The sequence below is a fragment of the Argentina silus genome, assembly GCF_951799395.1.
Source record: "Argentina silus genome assembly, chromosome: 3".
Taxonomy (NCBI): domain Eukaryota; kingdom Metazoa; phylum Chordata; class Actinopteri; order Argentiniformes; family Argentinidae; genus Argentina; species Argentina silus.
The window spans coordinates 23,893,809-23,918,801 of NC_139657.1; the positions used below are offsets into that span (position 1 = coordinate 23,893,809).

The 24,993-nt window shown below is 43.4% G+C and overlaps 2 protein-coding genes across 2 annotated transcripts in view; both read left to right on the forward strand.

Moving 5' to 3' along the window:
- The window catches only part of pik3c2a (phosphatidylinositol-4-phosphate 3-kinase, catalytic subunit type 2 alpha), a 42,353-nt gene extending 25,002 nt beyond the window's left edge, over nt 1-17,351 (forward strand). The window contains exons 10-33 of the mRNA XM_083666600.1: nt 458-491; nt 585-828; nt 2,667-2,789; nt 3,065-3,232; nt 3,471-3,579; nt 4,502-4,644; nt 6,841-7,029; nt 7,343-7,436; nt 7,553-7,647; nt 8,051-8,231; nt 8,541-8,645; nt 9,206-9,298; nt 9,784-9,913; nt 10,230-10,366; nt 10,544-10,713; nt 11,008-11,164; nt 11,785-11,894; nt 12,226-12,433; nt 12,701-12,825; nt 13,353-13,470; nt 13,622-13,703; nt 15,213-15,322; nt 15,427-15,552; nt 15,757-17,351. Of these exons, the coding sequence (XP_083522726.1) occupies nt 458-491; nt 585-828; nt 2,667-2,789; nt 3,065-3,232; nt 3,471-3,579; nt 4,502-4,644; nt 6,841-7,029; nt 7,343-7,436; nt 7,553-7,647; nt 8,051-8,231; nt 8,541-8,645; nt 9,206-9,298; nt 9,784-9,913; nt 10,230-10,366; nt 10,544-10,713; nt 11,008-11,164; nt 11,785-11,894; nt 12,226-12,433; nt 12,701-12,825; nt 13,353-13,470; nt 13,622-13,703; nt 15,213-15,322; nt 15,427-15,552; nt 15,757-15,939 (3,234 nt within the window). The 3' untranslated portion in view covers nt 15,940-17,351. The remainder of the gene's footprint in view (nt 1-457; nt 492-584; nt 829-2,666; nt 2,790-3,064; nt 3,233-3,470; nt 3,580-4,501; nt 4,645-6,840; nt 7,030-7,342; nt 7,437-7,552; nt 7,648-8,050; nt 8,232-8,540; nt 8,646-9,205; nt 9,299-9,783; nt 9,914-10,229; nt 10,367-10,543; nt 10,714-11,007; nt 11,165-11,784; nt 11,895-12,225; nt 12,434-12,700; nt 12,826-13,352; nt 13,471-13,621; nt 13,704-15,212; nt 15,323-15,426; nt 15,553-15,756) is intronic.
- A 1,347-nt stretch (nt 17,352-18,698) lies between these two features.
- Nucleotides 18,699-24,469, forward strand: LOC310802428 (small ribosomal subunit protein uS15). The gene is made up of 6 exons (XM_083666775.1): nt 18,699-18,768; nt 19,691-19,739; nt 19,868-19,946; nt 22,901-23,070; nt 23,712-23,812; nt 24,395-24,469. Exons 1-6 carry the CDS (start codon nt 18,746-18,748, stop codon nt 24,426-24,428), a joined length of 456 nt encoding a protein of 151 aa, XP_083522901.1. The 5' UTR covers nt 18,699-18,745; the 3' UTR covers nt 24,429-24,469.
- Nucleotides 24,470-24,993: the final 524 nt, after the last annotated feature.

A 24,993-nucleotide genomic window follows, 5' to 3' on the forward strand; every position in this document is an offset into this window, starting at 1 on the left:
GAATAAAGCGTGGATTTATGAGGCTGTCAGATAACAGTTTGCTAAAAAGTAAAAGACTAAAAGAGCCTGCAGAGTTCTGGAAAAAAAGTATTATGGACAGATGAGACAAAGATTAACATGTACCAGAGTGATGGCAAGTATAAAGTGCCCAAATCCCTGGCATACCACCTCATCTGTGAAATATGGTGGAGGGGGTGTTATGGCTTGGGCGTGTATGGCTGCCACTGGAACTGGCTCACTTGTCTTTATTGATGATGTAACTGCTTACGGCAGCAGTGTACAGAAACTGAAATCAGAATGAAAAAACATTCAATTAAAGCTGAGAATCTCTACTTTTACCCCATAGTAATTGTTTGATTTCAAATCAGCACTTATGGAGGGCACTGTAGATCCCATCAAATGAAATACACAGACTACTGTCTAAATGTCTATTTAAGACTATGTTTCTGTTTCCCAGGTTGGCTTCAAGTCCTCAAGTGGCTCTTCTAATTGTAAGTACCACTTTCACATCTCTTCAAAAACACACTTGACTTCCTTTTTGTGAGCTAATGTGACTCCATCATGCCCTTTGACCCCCCGTGTAGGTCACAGCAACCCCGTTGAGGAGAGCATTATCCTCCTAACGGATGCCGTCTATGACCTGGCCAAGCTCTACCTGCGCTCCTTCTGTCCCATCTCCTCCTCCTTCTCTAGTTCCTCCCCCACCTCCCAGCATGCTGAGGAGGAGCAGGCGGAGGGCCGTGGCAGCAAGGAGGCCTCAGGCACCACGGACCACCTGCAGTTCACTCTCTTTGCCATGCACGGCATTCCTTCCACCTGGGTCAGCAGGTAAGCATCAGCAGCAGCCCCCTGCTGGCTCAACACAGTACTGCTGCTAGCTAGTCTACACCATTTATTAGCTATTTGTATCTAGGCTTGGGAGTCTGTGGGTGTTTCTCACTTGAGTGCCTTTTCCCCGTAATTTGCTCTTGAATCTGAAAACATAGGCTGTGTTAAAAAACACCAGGGATTTGCGTTAAACTGTCCTGTTTTGTCATTTTAGTGCAGATTGAGGAAATAGACAAGAAGAGGAAGCCTGTTGAGATAATTGAGGGGCACCAGAGGCGGGTTTGCAGTTTGCAGACTTAATAATTAGAGAGTCCTCTGTCTTTCAGATGCACACCTGTTTCTCTGAGATTTCATCCAATCAGCACCTTGTTTACATATGTTAATGTAGGGCCTATTCCCATGTAAAAAAGCAAAATATCAAAAAGAGAACCTGTAGCTCTAAAACAACAGGGTTTCCCTCACTCTGGTCTCATGTAGCCATACCTCCAAATCGTGTTGTTCTAACGGTGTTAGAGGTCTGTGGAATTTTCGAAAAGCAGATCTGTCTTGGATTGAACTTTATGGAGAGGAAAGCCTGGTCTCAACAAGGTTACCCTCACCCTTATACTGAGCACTTTCTTCCTGAAACACACCTGCCATGTTTACATTGTGAATTGACTCGTCAGTGCCTGTCATATGATCAAACTTTCACCCTCATCCTACAATTTTATTGTCTTCGTCCAATTCTGGTAAACATACTCTGCAGTTCAATATAACAAGGTTTTATCGTTTTAAGACGTTGTGGGGATGGTTTTTTATATGTGGCAAACAAAAGACTGTTTTTGACTATAGTTTACCCCCTGTAAAAAAAGAAAAAACACTTGCCTCAGCACTGATACTCTTGTTGACTTTTGTTGTACCTTAAAGCAGCTCTGGTGTTTCTCCATACGTCTTATTTTCCGTCATGGTGTCCAATTCCACTCCTGGCTCGATCTACAATGTCTGGAATAGACCTGAGCCAACATTTCCATTCAGTTAGCACCGTTGTGAACAGCGATGGGGACTGGGGAGTAGCACACTTTTGAATGTGTCATCACAGAGGCTTGGTGGGGGGGGAAGCAGGTCAAAATGCCACTCTCTAAGTACAGTCCAGGAACCATGGTCTTTTTATGGTTGGCCAATGAGGGCTTAAAAAAAGGGAGGACCTGGTTAATAACAGGCCATTTCCTTTTGCCGGTCAACCGTAGCGCCTCATCCAAGAGCTATTTTTAAGGCCATGGAAACATTTTTGAGCAACATACCAAAGGAGCTCCTAAAGTATTTATCCCATAACACCAAGCCAGAGTAACAAAAACAAAATATTCAGTCCTGATATTGCATGACTGGAATCATCCCTAATCAAGGTTTTAGTGCTGCTCTCTGTTGTGGCTAGAGTGTTAGCATACCATCTGTAGCCACAGATGACGATGCTGTGTCACTGTCAGCAGTTTAGCCTGCATGCTTACCACATTGTCAACACCATGCCAAGGCAGATGGCATTGAACAATATGAAACCAATTGGAATTAAAAATGGGCTTATTGGTGCTCTAATAATTGTTCAATGCTACTCCCATATTGTTTAGGGTTATTTATGGCATTTCATTGCTGCATTCATTGCTGCTTTCATGTCATTGCTTTGATAGATGCTATGATTTTCAGTCTTTGCCCATGATATTATAGCGCTGTAGAATGCACATTTACACATCTATATAGACGCAAACGTGTGGCTGTATAGTGGATAGGACATGCGTAATGCCATTTTCCCTCAAAGTGCAGCAATGGCATTTTCACTGAGTTAATTTCCTCCCCCTCTCTTGCAGTTATGAGAAGTATTACCTGATGTGTGCCCTGACCCACAACGGCAGAAACCTGTTCAAGCCGGTCCAGTCCAAGAAAGTGGGCACCTACAAGAGCTTCTTCTACCACATAAAATGGGATGAACTGTACGTGACTGCGCTCTACCTCTCTTAGTTCAAAAGCTGTATTGACCATTTTAGGGTATCATGAACATGTCCTTAACTTCCCTTACAAGGGCTCAGTCACAAACACAACCAAAATAAGGTAAAGAAGAAAGATGATGTTATATTAAAACACTGGAAGGGCAAATCTCTACTAGCACTGTATCACTCTTCACTCAGAAGTGGATTGAATTGCAAGTCTAACAGAATACAGTCTCTCGTTATTTGAAGCTCATTCCTACTTGTCCCCCTCACTCCAGGATCAACTTCCCTATTGCAGTGGCTCTCCTACCATTGGAGTCCATGCTGAGTCTCTCTCTCTTCGGAGTCCTGAACCAAAATGCCAGTGGCTCTCCTGACTCCAACAAACAGCGAAAGGGACCAGAACTGCTGGGCAAAGTCTCTATGCCCCTCTTTGACTTCCGACGGTAATGCACAGCAAACGTAGAATCCAGTGGTTGCAATTTGTGTGCTTGTGCTTGTGTAACAGCTGTTTTGGTGTTTTGCAATGTTGGTGGTTTGTGTAATGTGTGTGTGCAGTCGTGCTGTAGGCCTATGTATTGTGTAATATCTGTTGGTGCCTGTGTGGATGCTATGTGCACATTTGTTTGTGTGTTGTGTGTGTGTGTTGTTTGATAAGTATGTGTATATATATATGCATTCCAGGGTGTTAGCCAGGGGTACCAGGCTGCTGTGTCTGTGGACAACTCCTCAGGCTGCCTCTGCTGCTACTGGGGGCAGAAGAAGGAACCTTGCAGAGAGGATCATACTGCAGGTTGGTACTTATAGTAGGGATGGGTATTTGAAATATTTTGACTGTTCGAGTACGTGCATGATTTTCTTTTAAGAAAAAATGTGGAAAAAAACAACAAAAACACTGCAACTTTAACACTTGAGCTTAGCGGGAAGTGTAGTGTGTATTGAGCGGATAGACAAAGCAGAAACGAGAGAAACGATTACTTGCATTTCTGCTATCAGCCAAACCGTCAGCCGAATATGGGAGTCTATCAAAACACGTATCCAGAGAACAAATTGGCATTATTTGTGGCCTAACAGAAGCTACTGTACTGAAGCTGCTAAACCGACTCAGAACAAACACTAGTCAGTGAATCTTGCTAGTCAGAAGCACAACCAACTTAACGGATGTAACGGATGACGCTGTCAGGAGGCAGGAGCAGCAAAGATTTGTGAACTGCGTGTGTGTGTGTGAAGGAGCAGAGAAAAGTAGAGGAATAACAGCAGAGGTGAGGAAAAAGGGCAGCTAGCTAATCATGTCTCTGTCATTTCTTACCATTACATCATTCAGTATGGCCAGATTCACAGTAGGATGCACAAAAAAAGATAGAAGTTTAAACGTCCATTCGAGTACTCGACCCCATCCCTAACTCATAGGCCCAGGTCATTTACAGGCTGTACATATGGCACTACCCGCTACTCACCTATCCAATTTCTTAGCAAATTCAAATATTTTACTCCACCTCCATTCTCTAAATGTTTGCCTCATCTCTCTCTGTGGTTTCTGGCAGTATCACCATTGTACAGACTGTACATATGCCCCCCTTTGCCCTCTCTCACTCTCTCTCTCTCTTCCACTGTCTTGTTATTCTTGCCCCCTTTCTCTTTGGTTGCTGCTAGCACCATTCTGAATTTTATGCTCAATTAAAAAAACTCTCTCGTCACCCCTCCCCGTCTCTCAGGTGGACTTCCCCAGCCCAGCAGTAGATGTGCTTTACGTGGGACCACAGGAGACTCCTGTCCCTGACCCCAACACCCTGGAGGAGTTGGACGCTGACCTGCGCCGCAGAGTGGAGAAACTCTGTGGCCGAGCCTCCACCTTCGGGTAAGAGCCACTAGTAAAGCAGGGGTAGACTTGGGGTATACGTCTAGAAGGGATTCATCCTAACTTGAGTTTTGTAAGTGTGTCAGTAGTGCTGGTGTCGTGGCGTAGAGGTAACGTGCCTGACCATTGCACACATGCAAAATCCCTCTAAGGTCCTGGGTTCCCCACCCGGGTCGGGTCGTCTGCCCTATTCTCCTCTCTCTCCTCTACATTCCTTAAAATGCAAAATGGCAGTGGAATTTCTCTCTCCTTTAAAAAAAGAAAAGAATTAAAGTGTATCTGTTAAGTAGCATGATAATGTTGGGGTCCAGAAAAAGGAGGAGAGATGTTAAAGAGTTTTAGGCAGACAAATATTGAGTTTTTTTTTTTTTTTTTTTAACAGAATAGAATTCCAGAGTCAAACCCTTCTCAGACGCAGCCGGAAGGCATAACTAACTATTTCAGAGAAGGACACAGGCTTTTATCTTTTGTCGTTGGTGCAGTCTGAAACCATCTGTTGTTTTGGGTGATAGGTAATAAATTTACGACAGGGTAGGTGTATGTTTAGACTAAATAAGACCAGGTTTGGAGACCCTTTTGGGACTGACTCATTGACCCAGAGATATTTTTATAGGAGACCCAGCCACAATCAGATGGGTCTTAACAGTAATTCACAGGGTTACTGGGCCTAAGACTTGAACAAATACACAGAGGTGACGTGACACAGTAGGCTAACGTCACTAGAGGTGTGTTTATGTGTCAAGGGCAGGTTGGGTGAATTATTGCCAAAGCAAAAGTCAACATGCTACAGCAGTACAAACTTAAGCTGTGCTGTGGCTATTTTAATGTCCTGTCCCGACACTGAACTTTTGTGTAATGATTTGTCTTGGTAAGAGAAAGTTTGTCTCACTTTCATTGGTTTTGATAGCTAATTGGCTTTGCATAAAATTAGAAAGCTAGCTTACTGACAAAACAGTTTCCACTTGAACTGTGTGAAGTAGGTCCTTATGATCGGTCACATTGTGGATATAGCAGTACAATATAGGTAGGCCTTAGGATGGAGCCTTCAATTAAAGTGTTACACATTAAATGACTTCCCACCCTCCTAGACCCAGGCTGTGTCTGTGTCTGTCTGTCGTTATTCCAGAGTCTGTTCCTCCAGCTGCTAAATCCTGTCTAAATGGCCACTTAGACACCCTGCCAACCTCAGAAGTCAGCCAGACTGCCAGCTCTATTAAACCATGGGCTCCACAGAGAGCCATTCTACAGGCGTTAACTCCATTTAACAATTAGCTTGATGTGCTCCATTCTTTGGCTTCTGTATCTTGTATGTATACAAGTAATAGTTGGCTATTTGTCTGTCTTTTCATTGAGCTGTCAATGTCTAGTATTGATTATAGGCTTTGCCTTTGGAGTCTGCTATTGTTTTTTTCCAACATGTTGACCAAAGGTGTCAATGAAAGTCAGAAACATAGCCAAAACCTTAGGCTTGCCAAAATCAACAACTTGGAACATCATTCAAAATAAAAATGGGCTAGTAGGAAGGAAGACTTCTACAGTTTATGACCGAAGAATGCTCACCATCATTGAGACATTTTGAGTTGTTCAGGGCCAACAAGTGGAAATTATTGACTGGCCAAGTCAATCTTCAGATTTAAATCCTATTGAACATGGAACATGAAACTTGCGTTTCATTTCCTGATGATGCAATAAATACCCCCAACAAACAACAAAAACTGAAGACGGCTACAGTACAGGTCTGACAGAGCCTCACCAGAGAAGATACAGTCGCAGACTTCAGGCAGTTATTGCAAACAAAGGATTGTCGACTAAATACTAAACATGAGTGCTTTATTTGGACATTATATGAATCTGTCCCATTACTGTATATAAAAAGTGTTGTCATTTCTAAATGGTGAAACCAATATGTACACAAATACCATCACATAAAAGCTGAGAATCTCTACTTTAACCTGACGGTAAATCTTTTGGAGTTATTGGATTATAGAGCCAAAAGAATAGAGCAAAAAAAGGAAAAACAAATGCTTCACTGTCCCATTACTTACATAGGGCACTGTATAATTAATATGTGACGTCTAATTAAAGCAAGTTAGATTTCTATCACTGACGTTTCAAGGGCTAGGGGCCAATTGATTTGGGATTGTGGTGAGTTGAAGTTGTCTCATCGTGCCCCTCTCTCTCTCCCTCCCCCTCCAGGTTGACTCGGGCAGACCGCCAACTGCTGTGGGACCAGCGGCTTCACTGTCGGCCACACACTCACAGCCTGCCCAAGGTATTGGCCAGTGCGCCCAGCTGGGACTGGGGCAGCATGGCAGAGATCCACTTCCTCCTGCACCACTGGCCCCCCCTGACACCCGTCTGTGCCCTGGAGCTGCTCGACTCCAAGTACGGTTAACACGCGCACAGGGTCACACACACACACACTGTCTCACACACTATGTTCACATAAAGCTTTTGATATAACAGGAGTGGTCTAGCATTTCGTGCGGTAAGCTAGGGGTCGGAAGGATAGCGGATACTCTCAAGTGAGGTTTTAAGATTGTGTATATGCTAAGCTAAGCTTTAAACTGTGTGTGTGTGTGTGTGTGTGTGTGTGTGTGTGTGTGTGTGTGTGTGTGTGTGTGTGTGAGACCACACGGATACAGTTTTGCACTGGTCTTTGACCTCCTGTTATCTTCTGTCTGTGTGTGTCATGCAGGTTTGCTGACACCGAAGTGAGGAGTGTGGCTGTCGGCTGGATAGGGTCCAGCAGTGATGATGAGCTGGCTGACTACCTGCCTCAGCTAGTGCAGGTGAATAGTCTATGCACGTACTCACATGTAGATACACGTACTCACATGTACACTCACACATACACACACACGCACGCAGACTCGCCCATTAACTATTTTACATATCCTGTCTCTAGGCGTTGAAGTTTGAGTGTCACATGAAGAATGCTCTGGTTATATTCCTATTGTCCCGAGCACAGGGCAACATCAACATCGCCCACTACCTTTACTGGTGAGTCACCACTTTCTAAGGAACAGTAGTAGTGCATTAAACTACAGTATACAATAGTAGTGCAGGGTTCTCCCCCAAAAAAATGTAAGAGGGGCGCTGTGCCACCTTGTTGACTTGGCTCTGCCACTATGCAAACATTTCAGAGCAAATTAAACTGATATGTGGTAATGATAGTTACTCTTGTCTTTTATCGCCAATGACATTGTTGTTAAAAGCGAAAGTGAAAGCGTTATTATGTACCCCAGTTAATTCCGGATTTTAGCGCATTTTGACGTAATAACCGCGAGTCGGTTTTGATAATGTAATCCAGCGCCTCCTTGGTCAAAGATTCTGGGGGAGAACCCTGTATTGTATTGTACTGTACAACTGTGCTTTGACCCGTCTCCTCTGTTTCCTCATCCAGGCTACTGAGAGACGCGGTGCAGGACCCGGCATTCGGCCGGCGCTACGACCAGGTGCTGGGGGCCTTGCTGTGTCTGTGCGGGGAGGGCCTCAGGGGCGAGCTGGACAAGCAGACTCGCCTGGTAGACCAGCTGGGGGCTCTGGCTGAGAAGGTCCGACAGGCCGGGGGCTCCGCACGACAGGTGTGTGTGTGTGTGTTTGTGTGTGTCTGTCTGTGTCAAAGGGGGGGGGGGGGGGTAAATGTAGCGCAGGTAATTTGGAATCATGCTCTCGTGATGAGGTAGCCCTTTCTGAAACATGTCAACTCAAGTGACGCCCTCGGACCTTGAGGATGTCCTCTTGGCCTAATAGTAGCTTGTGGATTTCAACCCTGCCCGTCACACTTGCCTGTCTCTCTTTGTTGGTCTGTTTGACAAGCATGTGTGTACAGTACTTACGTGTGTGTGTGTGTGTGTGTGTGTGTGTGTGTGTGTGTATATGTCTCTCCCCAGGCGGTGCTCCAGGAGGGCCTAGAGAGAGTCCAGTCGTTCTTCCAGAGGAACAGCTGCAGAATTCCCCTCAGCCCCAGCCTGGTGGCCAAGGAACTCAACATCAAGGTCAGCCTCTCTACCGTGGATAACAGGCACTGAGATTTGACCAGGCACTGAGATGTGACCATGGGAATGCTATTTCATGTCATTTAGTTGTACAAGTCTGGAATGCTCCTCCCTGTCCTCGTTTGCTCCCCTTTTCCAGTCAATGTGAGCTTTTATGCGAACGTGGTTGTCAGCAAAGCCCCAACCGTGTGTGTGTGTGTGTGTGTGTGTGTGTGTGTGTGTGTGTGCGTGTGAGTGTGTGCGCGTGTGCGCGCGCGTGTGTGTGTGTGTATGTGTGTGTGACTGTGTACAGTATGTGAGTGTGTGTGTGTGTGTTTCTGAGTCTGATTCTCCATTCTGTGTGTGGCTGCGCTCTGTGTATCTGACCCAAATCTCACCACAGACAGGCTCTGGCCCACTGACTAAAATCCCTCCTTTGTGTCCCAAAAGCAGGCCAGTGCTCTTGGGCAGGCTTGTGTAACTAACTGCAGGGTCTCTCTCTCTCTCTCTCTCTCTCTCTCTCTCTCTCTCTCTCTCTCTCTCTCTCTCTCTCTCTCTCTCTCCTCACTGTGTGTATACAGACATGCTCCTTCTTCAACTCCAACGCGGTGCCCCTGAAGCTGGCCCTGGTGAACGCGGACCCCCTGGGAGAGGAGATCAACGTCATGTTCAAGGTGGGAGTCTGCCTGAGCTGGGATGCATGCCAACAATAAAAGATGCCCTTCCATATCTAGACAATTCATCAGAAATTGTACATTTAGTAGTGCACATACAAAGTGCATCAAATGTTTCTGAATCTGGAAATACCTCAACAAATTCTCAATCTCAACCCATCGATTCCATTACCTTAATTACATAATATACTCATATTTTAGTGTTTAAAGTGTACAGGAATGCATAGATTCCAATACCAGTTTCTCCATGTTATAATTTGGTTGCTGTTATAGCTTTAGATCCAAAATGCATTCAATATTCAATATTTTCCACATAGAAGAACAGTGATTTAGGCTTTTTGCATGTGAACCCTTTGGTTTCAGTTGCTTTGAAAGTTATTACTGCACCCCCTGGTGGTATGAATAGACTGTAACAAGTGGTGTCAGTTGTATGAACAATGTATAATAACTCTGAGTGAATGTGTGTGTGTGTGTGTGTGTGTTAGGTGGGGGAGGACCTGAGACAGGACATGCTGGCTCTACAGATGATCAAAATAATGGACCGTATCTGGCTGCAGGAGGGACTGGACTTACGCATCGTCAACTTCAAGTGCATCTCCACTGGCAAAGACAAAGGTACAACACACTCATTGACCTTTTCCTTTACATTAGCTTCTGACTCTTAATTCACAAATCACTGTCAACCAAATCATGCTGATTTTACATTGGAAGAAAAGAGTTGAAGCTAAGTGAACTCCATCATTCTAACCTGCTGTCACTCCGATGCTTGTGTGTTTGCTTGTGCATGCGTGCGTGCGTGTGTGTGCGTGTGTGTGTGTGTGTGTGTGTGTGTCTGTACGTGTGTGTGTGTGTGTCTGTACGTGCGTCTGTGTGTGTCTGTACGTGTGTGCGTGTGTGTGTGTGTGTGTCTGTACGTGTGTGCGTGTGTTAGGTATGGTGGAGTTGGTCCCATCCTCTGAGACACTGAGGAAGATCCAGGTGGAGTATGGAGTGACAGGCTCCTTTAAGGACAAGCCCCTGGCTGAGTGGCTCCGCAAGTACAACCCTGCTGAGGATGAGTATGAGAAGGTATAGTCACCTAACCCTATCCTTTAACCCCTAACCCATGCTCCTTATCCATAACCAGGCAAAGGACAATTTTTTAAGCCTGTATTGTTCTTGTTTTGAGAAGAATAGCAAGATTACGCACTAGGGACTGAAGCCTAAGTTGAGATGTCTTATTTCTTACTGTGTACGTGTGTCTAGGCATCAGAGAACTTCATCTACTCGTGCGCAGGCTGCTGTGTGGCCACCTACGTGCTGGGTATCTGCGACCGCCACAACGACAACATCATGCTGCGCTCCACTGGTCACATGTTCCACATTGACTTCGGCAAGTTCCTGGGACACGCACAGATGTTCGGTAGCTTTAAAAGGTGTGTGTGTGTGTTTGCCCTTAAGACATACTTTTCCATTATGATACAAATTGCATTAACTTTCTGGAAACAATTTTTCTTTTTTCTGGCAATGTCGAGTCTGTTTATTCTGTAGCTAAGCACTTGTTATTACCTTGAAAAGTTGTAGAGTGGTTCAATAGAGAAACAGACAGACACTTGGATGACTTGGCTTGGAATGTTCTTTCAATTCTGTGGTTAAATGTCCCTGCCGCCCCCCCCCTCTCTCTGTTGCTGATTTATCTGTCTCTCTCCCCCTTTCTCTCTCTGTCTCAGGGACCGCGCCCCCTTTGTGCTGACCTCTGACATGGCCTATGTCATCAACGGGGGAGAGAGGCCCACCAGCCGCTTCCAGCTGTTTGTAGACCTGTGCTCTCAGGCCTACAACCTCATCAGGAAACACTCTGGCCTCTTTCTCAACCTGCTCTCACTGGTACAGACCCCACCACAGTTATGCAAGGATCCCCCCCCCTCTCTCCCCCCCCCTTCTCTCTCTCTCCTCACCCCTCTCTCATTATATACCCCTCACATTTCCAATAAATAAGTGAAACTTTGCTTGCAAGCAGCAAGAAGGAACTATTCTGAGTTGTGAGGTATCTTGCAGGTGGAATATACTCTATGAGTTATGATATGACATGATAAAGCTGTATCGTATTCCACACAGTATATTCCAACCCACCTGCAACAGACTAGATGTACAATGCATCTCTATCAATCTCAGCAATTACTGGGGTAGTGCATGCTCTCGTGTTGCCCTGGAAAAGTCTTTTGTCATACTATGATAAATGGTTCTCGTTGCTCAAAGGGATTTGTTGGGTTTACCATAGTGCTAAAATGTCTCGCCACATAAATAAATGCCCTAGTTTTTTTTTCTGTTGGACAAACTGGCTTGCTAAGGAACCATAACTAAAGGCTGTCTTAAAATCTTTGGTTTAAGTCGCTTAATTATTTTGTTGTACTATGACACAAAATGCTAAAGAAGATATTACTCTGTAAGTGGCTTGGAAAACATCAGCTGAAATGGACCTACTCTACTGTGTGTGTAATTGACAGATGACGTTGTCAGGCCTACCGGAGCTGACGGGTGCTCAGGACCTGAAGTACGTGTATGATGCCCTGCAGCCCCAGACCACAGACGCAGAGGCCACCATCTTCTTCACCAGGTACTACCTCGCTATGCTCAGAAGGTGGCAGCACTGTAACACAAATACACCATAGACATTCTATTACAATCATGATGCAGTCATTTGGTATACTACTGTAAGGCAGTTTTGAAAAAAGCCCTTTTTTGCCGAAACATTGACGGCCACCTTGTCTTTACTTTATCAACTTAATATCTTTCCAAGAGAGAAAAGTCTCCACCCACGTCTCTTTTTAGTTGTATCCTTCTATTTACCGTTATCTCTTATCCCGTCACTCTATCCCTCTCTTCTCACTGTCCTCCATATTCTCCTTCTCCTATTCCTCCTCTCTCCCTTTCTCTGACCCCTCTAGGTTGATAGAGTCCAGCCTCGGCAGCGTGGCGACCAAGTTCAACTTCTTCATCCACAACCTGGCCCAGTTGCGCTTCTCAGGCCTGCCGTCCAACGACGAGCCCATCCTGTCATTCTCCCCCAAGACCTACACGCTCAAACAGGAGGGGCGCATCCGCGACGCCTCCATCTTCTCCTTCCAGAAGAGATACAACCCCGACAAACACTACGTCAGTCCCAAATCTTTACCTCGACCTTTTTCTTTTGAACATGATGCTGCTGTAGTATAGAACAAGTAACCTCATCAAATAACCGAAATAAAAGCATACATTATATATGAAGAGCAATGGGTAAGGTAATTAGAGTGTAAACAAGTCCCATGTGTGTGGTATTATGGAGGAATAAAGTATTGATTTCCCTGCTTCTTTCCATCCCTCTTCCATACCTCCCCCCCCCCCCGTCCTTTTCTTCTCCTCACCTTCCTCATCTGTATCTAGACCTACGTGGTGAGGATCCAGAGAGAGGGGCAGAGCGAGCCCCAGTTTGTCTTCCGCACCTTTGACGAGTTCCAGGAGCTCCACAACAAGCTGACCATCCTCTTCCCCCTGTGGAAGCTGCCAGGGTACTTCTGCTCTCCGACACATCTGACCCTAAGTCACACTACAGAGCCAAACAGAGCAGGCCTGTTTAAGCATACACCATAGATGAGGAAGCAGTGCTGGAAAGGACAATGCGAAAGGAAAATATCCAAACCAGCACAGTATGGTTTGGGTCAGCCCTATAATGTTTAAAGCCCCCTGTTGTTCTGAGCGTAGTGGTCTTAATAACTCTGAAATTGCCAGGATACAGCACTACCTAAACACACATGGAAACATTTAACCACCCAGAGAAAGTTTGGGAGCGGAGACATAATACTACTGACATTTTGTTTTATTTTCTGAACCCAGTCTTGATTGCCATTTTAGACAAAAACGTTTTTTTGGCTTTACAAGTCTTTACTTGATTCCTTTAGCCCTTGTCACCTTCACCTATAGGGTATGTACCCTCTTTTACCTACAGTATAGGGTCTTTACTCTTGAGTTACCTATAATACCTCTACCTAATGACTCAGTTTAACCTTCCTTTGATATGTTTCGTTGTCCTCCCCAGGTTCCCTAACAAGATGGTGCTGGGCCGCACTCACATAAAGGATGTGGCTGCCAAGAGGAAGGTGGAGCTCAACAGCTACGTGCACAACCTGATGAGGAGCTCCACAGAGGTCACCCAGGTGACTGATGATGATGACACACACAGTCTCACACACATTCCTTCTCATTTATATGCACAATCACATCATGGATTTTAAGAAATGCTATGCTCTACAGGTTTTGACTCGATCATTTCTTTAAAAAAATGTTTTACTTTCTTTACCCTCTCAGTGTGACCTCATCTACACATTCTTCCATCCAATTGCGAGAGACGACAAGACGGAAGGGTTCGAGGCGACCCCCAAAGTACCGGGTAAATCATTCGACCCTTCGATTGGTTGGGCGCTGCTCTTGTGGCGGCCCGGCAGCAGGTGTAACGCTCTGTGTTTGTATTGTTTGCACGACTTTATCAGACAGTGTATGATACATGCATTGAGGCAGAGCAAACCTAGGAAGAATCCTGGGCCAGATAATATCTCTGGCCGTTTGCTGAAGTCCTTTGCTGTACAACTTGGCCCAATCTTTTGTGATGTTTTCCAGATGTCATTTAAAGCATTCAGCAAAGATTGCCTAAACTCTGGAAGCAGACAAATGTTATTCCGTATCTTAAATTAAACACCCCCTAACGCTAAATGATTTTTGTCCTGTTGCACTTACGTCATTAGTGACGAAGTCATTTGAAAAACTGGTAAAGACCCAGCTACTGCCAACAACTCAGGATCTCTTGGACCGACTACAGTTTGCTTACAGGGCCAACCACAGAGTTGAGGAGGCCACAGCCACATTACTCAGAGGGTAAAGGTCAATGGTGGCCTCTCTACGGGGCTAGTGTCATCCACAGGGGTGTGTTCTCTCACCTCTTTTGTACATACTGTACACAAATGATTGGCATAGCCAATATGAAAACATAAACATGAGCATGAGATGTCACAGATCTGTTGTCAATGAATTTGTGCAATGGTGTGATGATGCTTTCCTACAACTGAATGTATGGAAAACAAAGGATACGGCCATTGATTTTAGGCATCAGTTCCACAAAAAAACAAAAAACCACCAGGGCCAGTAGGTGGAAATTGTTGACAGTTACAAGTACCTGGGTACAGTAATTGACGATAAACTGCTTTGATGTAAATGCTGAAATCTTATGCAGTAAGGGCCAACAGCATTTATTTAGTTTAAAGAAGTTGAGGCTTTTTAATGTGGAAAGAAACATGATGACTCTGTCAATAAAAATACCCTGTATTGTGAAATATAGTTCATCAAAATCATAGGTGTCAAACAGGGCAGTCTGTTGGAGCTGTTTGACAGACAAGTCAACCGAAAAGCTCAAGCTATAGTGTCGGACTGTGGCCATACCCTTGACTCACAGTTCCAAACTTTACCCTCAGGCTCGCACTTCAGATTCCCCAAACTAAAAACCAACAGATACAAACACTCCTTGCAGCCATTAAGTCACTAAATGCACTTTCCAGGAGCACAGAAGGATGAAACATGACCTTCCATTGACCTTTATTGTAGACTGGCACTTTAATTGTACAGTATGTTAGGGTGTATGTTAGAATGTTGGGGGGGGTGTATGCGTGCGTGCAATTGTGCGTGTGTGTGTGTGTGTGCAATCGTGTGTGCGTGTACATATGTGTTGTTGTTGTCGTTTTTAACTTTCTTTTGTATGTTGTGTTGCCCCTGCCTGCAAGATAAATTGCCCGCTGGGATAATATTAATAATATTAATGATGAACTTGACTTGACTTGGTCATTCCAGCTGTATACTTCTATGGCTTTGGTCCCCACTACAGTTTTTCCAATCTGGTTTGTTTTTGCAGAGGTGCCGCCATTGAGTCCCACCTCAGGGATAGTGGAGGGGGAGGTAAAGTTGTCTGTGTCCTACAGGAACAGCACCCTCTTCATCATGGTCATGCACATCAGAGACCTTGTAAGTACAGGGGCTTAGAATGCCTTCATGAATCAGATGACTCAGTCCGGCCTTGGTGTCTGACGTTGTCCACTAACTACATCCGACTATTTATCTGCTCTAAGGTTTCTGAGGAGGGAACAGACCCCAACCCCTATGTGAAAACCTACCTTCTTCCTGACCCGCACAAAACTTCCAAGCGCAAAACAAAGATCTCCAGGAAGACCAGGAACCCCACCTTCAATGAGATGGTGAGTTTAATCAATCAAACCAAATACAGTACGTGGAAGTACTATTGAGATCCCAAACCAATTTGGTGTGTCCTCTCTGCCTGTGTCGCTAACCCTTTTAACGGTCACGATACGTTCTCCATGCTGATGGCCTGCGTCGCTAAAGTTTTTGGACCGGTGCGTTTTGCTGTGCTCACCGACTGTATTTTGCCTCTTCTTCCTCAGCTTGTGTACAGTGGCTACAGTAAGGAGACCCTGGGCTTGAGGGAGCTGCAACTGAGTGTGCTCAGTGTCGAATCGCTGCGAGAGAACTGCTACCTGGGCGGAGTCACGCTCAAACTCAAAGACTTTGACCTCAGCAAGGAGACGGTCAAGTGGTACAAGCTCACCGCTGTCCCCTACTTCTAGACTCCACCGGGGAACAACTCCGACTCTCGCCTCACTGAAAATTCCCAACATGCCCATAAATGGGCAACGGAACTGGCCACTGGCCTCATCTCCGGAGAGGAGGCTCAAAACTCCACCTTGCTTCTTCCCACAAGCTCACCTCACTCCTCACCCTTTCTCTCCTACCTATTTCTCACTAATCAAGGTTGTTTTCTCATTGAAGCAAACAATCTCCACTTATTTTGTTTGTTCCTAAACTATAACAGAGAGCTGTAATGTTTTGTACATTTTGACATTAGAGGACCAAAATGGCTTACTTTCAGAAGAGTATATATAGATTGACACATTTATTTTTAAAAAAAGGGGTGGGGTGGGGTGGGTGGGGGGGGGGGTCGGTCATTTTTACATTTTACTTTTTCTACATCGACAAATGGGAAGCGTCTGGGTTTCCTGCTAAGCTGAGAGTTCTGGGGGAACACGGCCATGTCCAAAACCTGACTCAAGGAAAAGAGAGAGTGGTCTTGTTTCCCAATCATTTGCCAAAATAACTTAAAATGATGGCGAACCACTCTCCCAAAGGGGAACAGAACAGGGTGCCTTGTTTGTGTTCACAATCTCTCCTTCTTCGCTCCCCTTAGCCTTATTGCAGAATTTAATAAAAAAAAATAAAAAAAATCTATTCTGTAAGACAATGTCAGCAGTTCTTCCAGTGTGAGCCAGGAACTGAACTGGCATCATAAGGTGTTGAGGACAGTCGGCTCCTACTTTAGCACCAGGGGAGGCCGGTGGAGGTAGAAATCGGAGGACGGGCTCATTGTAATGCATGGAAATTGAATAGGGAATGGTATCAAATACGTGGGTCCTCCGATTTACCAGCCTCTCCTGTTCAGCACATTACCAGGTTTTTCTAATGCTGTTACTTGACTCCTTTCACAGCACACTTTTGGAGATTTGTATCATAAACACTCTCTTGGTGCATTTGATGGTGTCAGGATGAAGTTGTCTTTAATTGCCTATCGAGGGTCAGTTTGGGCTTTACCTCCCTAGAGGTAGTGGAAGTAGTCTAGACTGATCGTAGATCTGTGCTGAAGAGACAACTTTGACCTGGAGCCATCTGGACATAAAAGGGAAAGACATCCAGGGCAAGACATGCTGCTTCCTCTTAGCTGACTACAAATCTAACAATGTTAAAATAAATTATGAATTTATCTGGGAGGGGTTTAAAGAGAATATCAACAAGACAATTATGATATAAGCATCACTTACACTTCTGAGTAGTGACTTGATCCATTCTTTTAATTACTAAAAAAAAAAAAACATGCTGAGTTTGTACTAACATGGCCAGTTATTTATTCTTAATTGGTGACCTTAACCCAAATGAATCGGTGTGTACTGTAATCCTTCTTTCCTAAAGCGAATTAAATGTTTTTTGAACAAAATTGAAGTTGTATTGTTTTTTTATGATCATTTATTAAACACATGAAAAAAAGTAGAATACATAACCAATCTAATGGCTTTGTGCAGGTGATACGCAAGTAACAAGAACACTGAAATATTTGCATATAATACAATTTACAGGTTCTTCCCTTTCATCATATGTCATAATATTGATGTGACTATGATGAAACATGCTTGCATAGTATAGATCCACACAGACAGTGAATCACATTGACTCTAATATAGGTGGTCTTATTGTGAAATAACTTACTGCGATTTAATAAATGCAGATTGTTTGCAAACCACCCAGCTCAAACTGCATCACCATACCATGTGAGCAGGGGTAAACAGTACAGCATGTCTGCAATTTTTATGCAGTTTGTGTTCGGGGTGTCATACCGCAAGACATTCTCCACATCACGCTGTCTTGATGCAATGTACACTGCACAAGCGTCCTGATGGTAGTTATCACAGTGGCGGCTGGTGCCATTTAAGGGAGGACGCATGGCCTTATTTCTATTACAGGATATTGGATGACTGTCATTCATATTCCATTCACCCAGCTCAATGTAACATCCATAAGTTTAGGTTATTTACATACCCACCCAGGGCATGATTCTCAAATGTGCCCACCCTGTACCCATCATGAGGTTGCTACAACCTAGCCTACAAATTAAAGTTTATAACGCAGGTGCACAGGAGGAGAGCTACATTGAAATAATCGAGGTAAAAGTGACACATTTGTGTACATGTTGGTTTCACCATTCAGAAATTGAATAGAAATTGTATGCATAGTCTCCCAATTTCAGAGTACCCAAAAGTAATGGGACAGATTTATGAAATGTCCATAATAAGCATTCATGTGCTGTAGTACAGATGGCTTCAGTACAGGCCTGGCAGAGCATCAGCAGAGAATATACCCAGTGTCTGGTGGGATCAGTGGGTCCCAGACTTCAGGCAGTTATTGCTTGCAAAGGATTGTCGACCAAATATTAAACATGAGTACTTAATTTGGACATTATATGATTTTTTTCCAATACTTTTGGAGCCCTGAAATAGGGGGAGTATGTTTAATAAATGTACTTGCTAAATGGTGAACCCAATCTGAAAAAGAAATCCAAACTGTTGAGTATAAAGCTAAAAGAAGACAAAATGCTTCCTCTTTCCAATATTTGGGGGAACTGTAGTTGTTGTGCAGCTATCCAGTCCTAGCAGATCTGTCAAGAGGAGTGAACGAGGCAAGATTGGAAGGAACCACTTTCTGGAAAGGAGCACAGCCAGACCTGCAGGAAAACTTCGACCTCGAGCAGCGCCATTGACATCATTTCCGACGCATGCGCAAAAAAGCCTTTTCAGTCGCGTGGACGGCCTCTCTTCCTCTACCGCCATCATGGGTCGTATGCACGCTCCCGGGTAAGATTTGTTTTCACGTATAAAGTGGTCTATAAACCCCTAAAATCGTCGATCAAATACATTTTCCAAGATATAAACACATTGTGTACAACCGACATCCCAATCGGACCCTCCAAACCAGCCCAGGCCCGCGAAATTTGAGTTTGAATGTACCTCACTCAGTAGCTTGCTAGCTAGCTAGCCCTAGCTTAACCGCTGCATGTGGGACTGTGAAGCAGGTAGACATTATCCATCCAATACCACACTATTTTATATGTTGTTACATGTTGTTGCTGTATGTACTACTTCACAGAACAACATCGCCAGATGCGTTATCCATCTAAATAGCTAAACATGGCTCGGAAAGACAGTCGATCACTCATTTAATGTTATGCCAGCTTTGTATTTACACCAATGGTGTCGTGTTATGTATGTGTTCCCTTGTCAGATAGTGTGCTCTATTGTCGTTTTAAAATGCATTAAAAAATAATCCAATTGATGATTGCTTACTTGTCACCATTGCATTCCAAGTGTTTTCATGCATTTAAGAATATTTTAACGTTAATTATTTAATTCAGGTCATGTTATCGCAATTTGACAATTTAACACAAACATGAATCACACATTTTGGCTTGAATGATATAAGATTTCAGATGCAATCATCAGCAACGTCTTACAGATGAATAAATGAAATATGCATGTTTCAAATACAATTATATTCATACAGCCGATCTAAAGTGCATGGGAATATCTATCACTGTTATAATATATAGAATGTGATGAACAAGGGTATAACATGATTGACAATAATTTCTGTAGTAATCAATCATAATTGCAAAAGTTGAGTAATATAACATTCATATTCATTGTATCGTCAATAACCGTAATTAGTCATCATGAAACTGCTTTGAAGTGTAACTTATGGTTGTCATTTCTGTTACAGAAAGGGCTTGTCCCAGTCCGCACTGCCTTACAGGCGCAGTGTTCCCACTGTGAGTATAAAGGGTTATTTTATAGTCAGGTTTATAAGGTACATGAAATAGGTGTTTTCATAAGTGATTTTCTATGGACATACTCTACATTGCGTGTGGCTATCAATAATTCCGTTTTTTATTTCCAGTGGCTCAAACTGACATCTGATGATGTCAAGGAGCAGATCTTCAAGCTGGCCAAGAAGGGCTTGACCCCCTCTCAGATTGGTAAGTTTGGCAGTGCTAAGGATTTATCTCTGTTTTGGAACCTGTTTATCATATGATTTTTTTTGAACATGTAGCATAGGCCTGCACATGAAAGTGGATTTGTGAACTTATGTCTCACTGTGAACACCAGAATAAAGCTATAAATTGCCCTTGTCCCCTTGCCCTAATAAAGTTCACAATCCTCACTACTGCTGTGACAACCTGACAACATGTTTGAGTTTCAACACACTTTTGCACAGGGCTTCTTGGTGAATGATACAATGCAAGAATATTACCTCCACAGTTGGGTCAACCTTTCACCTTGTCTGCTATTCTTTTCAGTATGCCGAGGTTCTTCCCGGTTAGGTTTTGGGATTGTGGTGACATTTGCCAGTTTAGTCCATGGTAGATTAAGTCTTTCTAAGCACGCAGACAACCGGTCGTAAAGGTCTGATTCCAATGCAAGAAATTCCTATTATTTCAAAGTTGGAATTTATTCCTCAGATAAAGATTAATAGTTGAGCGGTGTCCTTTATGTCAATACTCTCATCCAGCGCAATTGAAAAATATGTGAAGCCCTCTGTTTTATTGCTCAACTTAGTAGCCAGCTCCTTGTCAATTGCGTCAACATGCAGGGTGACAGTTCGGTGGGATAAACTCAAGTTTTAAACGTGTTTTTTGCTTTCTGGGCAAATTATGCCAGCAGTCTCTACCATCCATTCCATTCCCCTTCAGAGAAAGATTTGCTTGGCAATTTTCTGAGTTAGTACATAACTTGCCGTGGTAGTGGATTCTTGAATGGTGGACTGGCGTGTAAAAATGTTCTGTCGAGCATTCGAGTTTGTGACAAGTGTTGTGGCTTTACTTGCCCTATTAAACATACAGCCTTTGATCCAACATTAGTGACCAATAGTCCATTAATTGTTGAAAACTCGGCATTCCACTTTTGTCTTTTTTGCCCCACTAATTTTTTAGCCATTAACTGTCAGGTCAACATGAGTTATGTGCGCCACTGATATGACAGAGCAGGGGCACTGACCTTATACATATTGAGTGACAGTTAGGTGACCTCAGGCGAGGCCAGAGGGGGGTTGCCTCTCAAGCAGTGCCATCTACTGGATATCTGTTGTACAGCAGGGGAAACTATATTTATTGAAATAGGCAGTGCTAAAAAAAAAATTCACGTCAAGGGAGGGTTCGCGGGCCAGACTGAAGTACTTCGCTTAACTCAGTTCAAACACCATCACTGCATGATACTTTGTAAATCGAAAATAAATAGTTTGGCTACAATGTTAATTGAAAATAGCCTGTGCTCTGCAGTCATTTCACTGCTATCACAACTTTTTGCAGGGTGTGAGAATGTTCAAGATGGCATTTGATTGCAGAAATGTGATATACAGGTTGTTCGTTCTAGAGCTGAGATTCAGTCTCTCTCCGCTGTCTTCTGTCAATCTAAAGGAGCATTTACAAACATCCACTTTCCTCCCTACATTACCTAACCAATCAAAAGCTTAAGTTTGACACATTTCACAAGGAGAAACCTTGATTCATTCCAACAGAGAAGGCATATAGTGCCACTACTGCATGTCATTTTCTGATGATGGTCACGGTTCATTGTCTTACGACTTGGAAACCCTGTTACGCTTAATTATCAGTAATTTCCAATCTAAATGTAATTCTTTGCACAAATCATTGTCCTGCTCTTTCCTGTGTAAGAGTTGAGATATTTCTGTTGTGCCAGAGAAATGCTGAAGGTAAATTAACAGAGTGGCTGTCCTGTGCCAACTCTGCCAGTCCCCTTCACACAGTACTATGGTACAACTAAACCTTAGTTGAATTGTATTAGAGATCTGTGGTCTTAACCTCCCTCTGAAACTAACCCATTTGTCCTTCCTACTGTTCACATGATCAATGGAAAAATTTACCTTAGTCGGCTAGTGTATGAGAAAAATGAAATGGAAAAGTCAGGAATACTTTATTTAGCCCCAGTAGTTCCCGTCTTATTGTTCACATTGCTCATATACTTTGGTCACAGGCTGTCACACTGTGATTGGATGCTGACAAATGCTCTTACCTATTTGCAGACAACTTTCCCCAGCTTTTGCAATATATTTGTGGTCCAGAGGTTCTTGAACTTGTTGGCGGCGGATAAAATGTCATAGCAAATTAAACTATAGAAAATCTATTTTTATTTCGAGTGTAACAGTATAACTACTAATTTATCTATATTTTTTTTCTTCTAAAAATGTCCAGTGCCATCACGTCTAAGACCCTCTGGATCACAAATATACCTCCGAATCTGGTGAAAGTGATCTGCAAATAGGTTAAAGGACATTGTCAGCATTATCTAGTGGGAACGATTTATGTATCCGACGGGAACAGATGGGGCTATGCTTTATTCTGAGGACAAACAAACAAGAGCTGACTTAACTTTGTCTTTCAGATCAGTGAGAGCAGAGCAGAATGGATTAATCAATGAATTAATCCTCCCTTGTATTATTCTAAAGAAATGCATATCTATTGCTGTCATAGGTTCTCTCTAAAGCTGTACCTAGCTTAACCTGGGTGCTACTATGCTATCTGTTAATTATGGATTGAGCCAATGGTTTCTCTATGGGAGTCATCCATTGACGATGGGAGATGACATGGGTCTGCCTATGTTCCTTTCATAGGTTTGGCAGACAAAAAAAGTTGGGAGTTCAACTTTCGTCTGTTTAGCCAATTAGAAACAAGGTTTCATATTGAGTTGCATTGTTCATTTGCTAGGTTGTTTCAGAAGTCACGCCCAAATTCCATGGATGAAATCGGAAAGTTCATACGTTTTCTTATAGGTTTGTGTGACTGAGACCTTAGTCCGCTCCTTTGTCTTTGACGTGTCAAACAAGAATGGCATCTACGCTTGATTTAGGTAGTTTGTCTGAAGTCCCCCTGCATGCCCTGTACCCATTTGTAATGTGTCCCTTTTCTCTGTCCAGGTGTCATTCTGAGGGACTCCCATGGTGTGGCCCAGGTGCGTTTTGTCACCGGCAACAAGATTCTGAGGATCCTCAAGTCTAAGGGCCTGGCCCCAGATCTCCCCGAGGACCTGTACCACCTCATCAAGAAGGCTGTGGCTGTCAGGAAGCATCTGGAGAGGAACAGAAAGGTGGGCACTGGCAGACACACTCACACAGTGGCTTAATGTCACTCCCTTTTTTTCCTGATTCACTCCCTAATATAGGTCTGAATGATGTGATGAATGAAAACAATGTAGTGGACGCTAGGTGGAGCTATTGCGTGCATATCTCTTTAAACCAGTTGTCTCAGATCCATGGAGGGGGAGTGGAATGGACAGGTCATTGCTCTACCGCAACTCTACCACAATACATCTGTATTTGAAAGGATTAAGATATGTGTGAACAATGCTCTCTGCCTACACCTATCCAATCCTCAGATCTATCCTAGTGCAAAGGGGCCAGGGGTTGATTAGGGATTTAGGGTGGGAAGCGGTGCCAGGAATGCAATTCAGTTGGCACAAGGCAGGATCAAATGAAACTGGAATATCATACTACACCTTGAACTTGCCCACTAAGAACGTTTTATTTTTTGTTTCCCCCCTGCAAATGTTTTCTCCCTTATATACCTACTGAACGCAATGTCATGTTTAGAGTCAAGTTGCAATGGATTTTGTATTGTACATTCTTGAGATTTTCTTATTTTGAGGATGTAAAATCCAATGTTATATGCGATGTTAATATAGATGGATGGTACTGTCGTCATAACAACTTGTCACGCTGTTCTTTGCAGGACAAGGATGCCAAGTTCCGCCTAATTCTTGTGGAAAGCAGGATCCACAGGTTGGCCCGTTACTACAAGACCAAGAGGGTGCTCGCTCCCAACTGGAAGTAGTACGTACCAACAACCTTAAACACTGCTCTTTTTGCTTTATGACTGTGTGTATGTATATATATATATATACACATTAGGTTCAACTTTATAGTTTGTTTGGAAATGATTTAGAATGTAAATGTAATTCTTTGCACAAATCATTGTCTTGCTCTTTCCTGTGTAAGAGTTGAGATATTTCTGTTGTGCCAGAGAAATGCTGAAGGTAAATTAACAGAGTGGCTGTCCTGTGCCAACTCTGCCAGTCCCCTTCACACAGTACTATGGTACAACTAAACCATAGTTGAATTGTATTAGAGATCTGTGGTCTTAACCTCCCTCTGAAACTAACCCATTTGCCCTGAAACCAACCCACATGATCAATTGGTTAAATTAAAAATCACTTGAGCTGAAACTGCATTACTTTAAATGTTATTTGTCAACACAAAATCTAAAGTGAAATCTTGTAAAAGACACCTGGTGATAATTTCCAGTTTTTGTTTGGGAAATTAAAATGCAAAATAGACATTTGCATTCTCCCCATGGCTGGTTTGGGTTTTTCTTATGTTTGCCCTGTCACTAATCATTTCTTTTCTGATTCACAGCGAGTCCTCTACAGCTTCTGCTCTGGTGGCATAAACCTCATCACGTTTTGGATAAATAAAAGATTTTAGATTGAATTCCTATTTGTCTGTCTTTATTTTGACCAACTGCTTTGAGATTGATCAGTACCAATGTATTTGAGAACAGGAACCAGTGTCCCAGTACTCCGGCCGCTCCACCCAATAGGCCTTTGTCATAGTTTTTAATGTCTGATGCCATCACTCCAACGCACACTGCGACTGCAGGTGATAGGCCGTAGACGTCACCTGTTTGATTCCCAGTACATAACCCTTGGAAATTTCAGACAAGAAATTTAAATTGGACTTTCCAGTCTTGAACAGTCTTGAACACACAAAGGCAATTTGTACAGGTATTAAAGCTCATATGGCGGCCGTATTGGATTCACAGTAATGTGAAATTACATCAAAATAGTCTGTATGGGTACAGATATATAACACAACTATGAGAACTATTTCTAGGTGCTTAAACCTCAATTCAATGTTATTATGGCAGCAATATTGGATTTTGGCAGGCGTACTGAATTTTGGTAAAAATCCAGCGTGGTCCAAAAGCGAAATACTGTACCAGTTTCGTCACGGCT

Coding starts and splice junctions, on each gene's coding strand:
- LOC310802428 (XM_083666775.1), top strand. CDS start 18,746: ATGGGTCGTATGCACGCTCCCGG. Junction 19,740..19,867: donor ACAGGCGCAGTGTTCCCACT/GTGAGTATAAAG, acceptor TTTTATTTCCAG/TGGCTCAAACTGACATCTGA. Junction 23,813..24,394: donor CTCGCTCCCAACTGGAAGTA/GTACGTACCAAC, acceptor TCTGATTCACAG/CGAGTCCTCTACAGCTTCTG.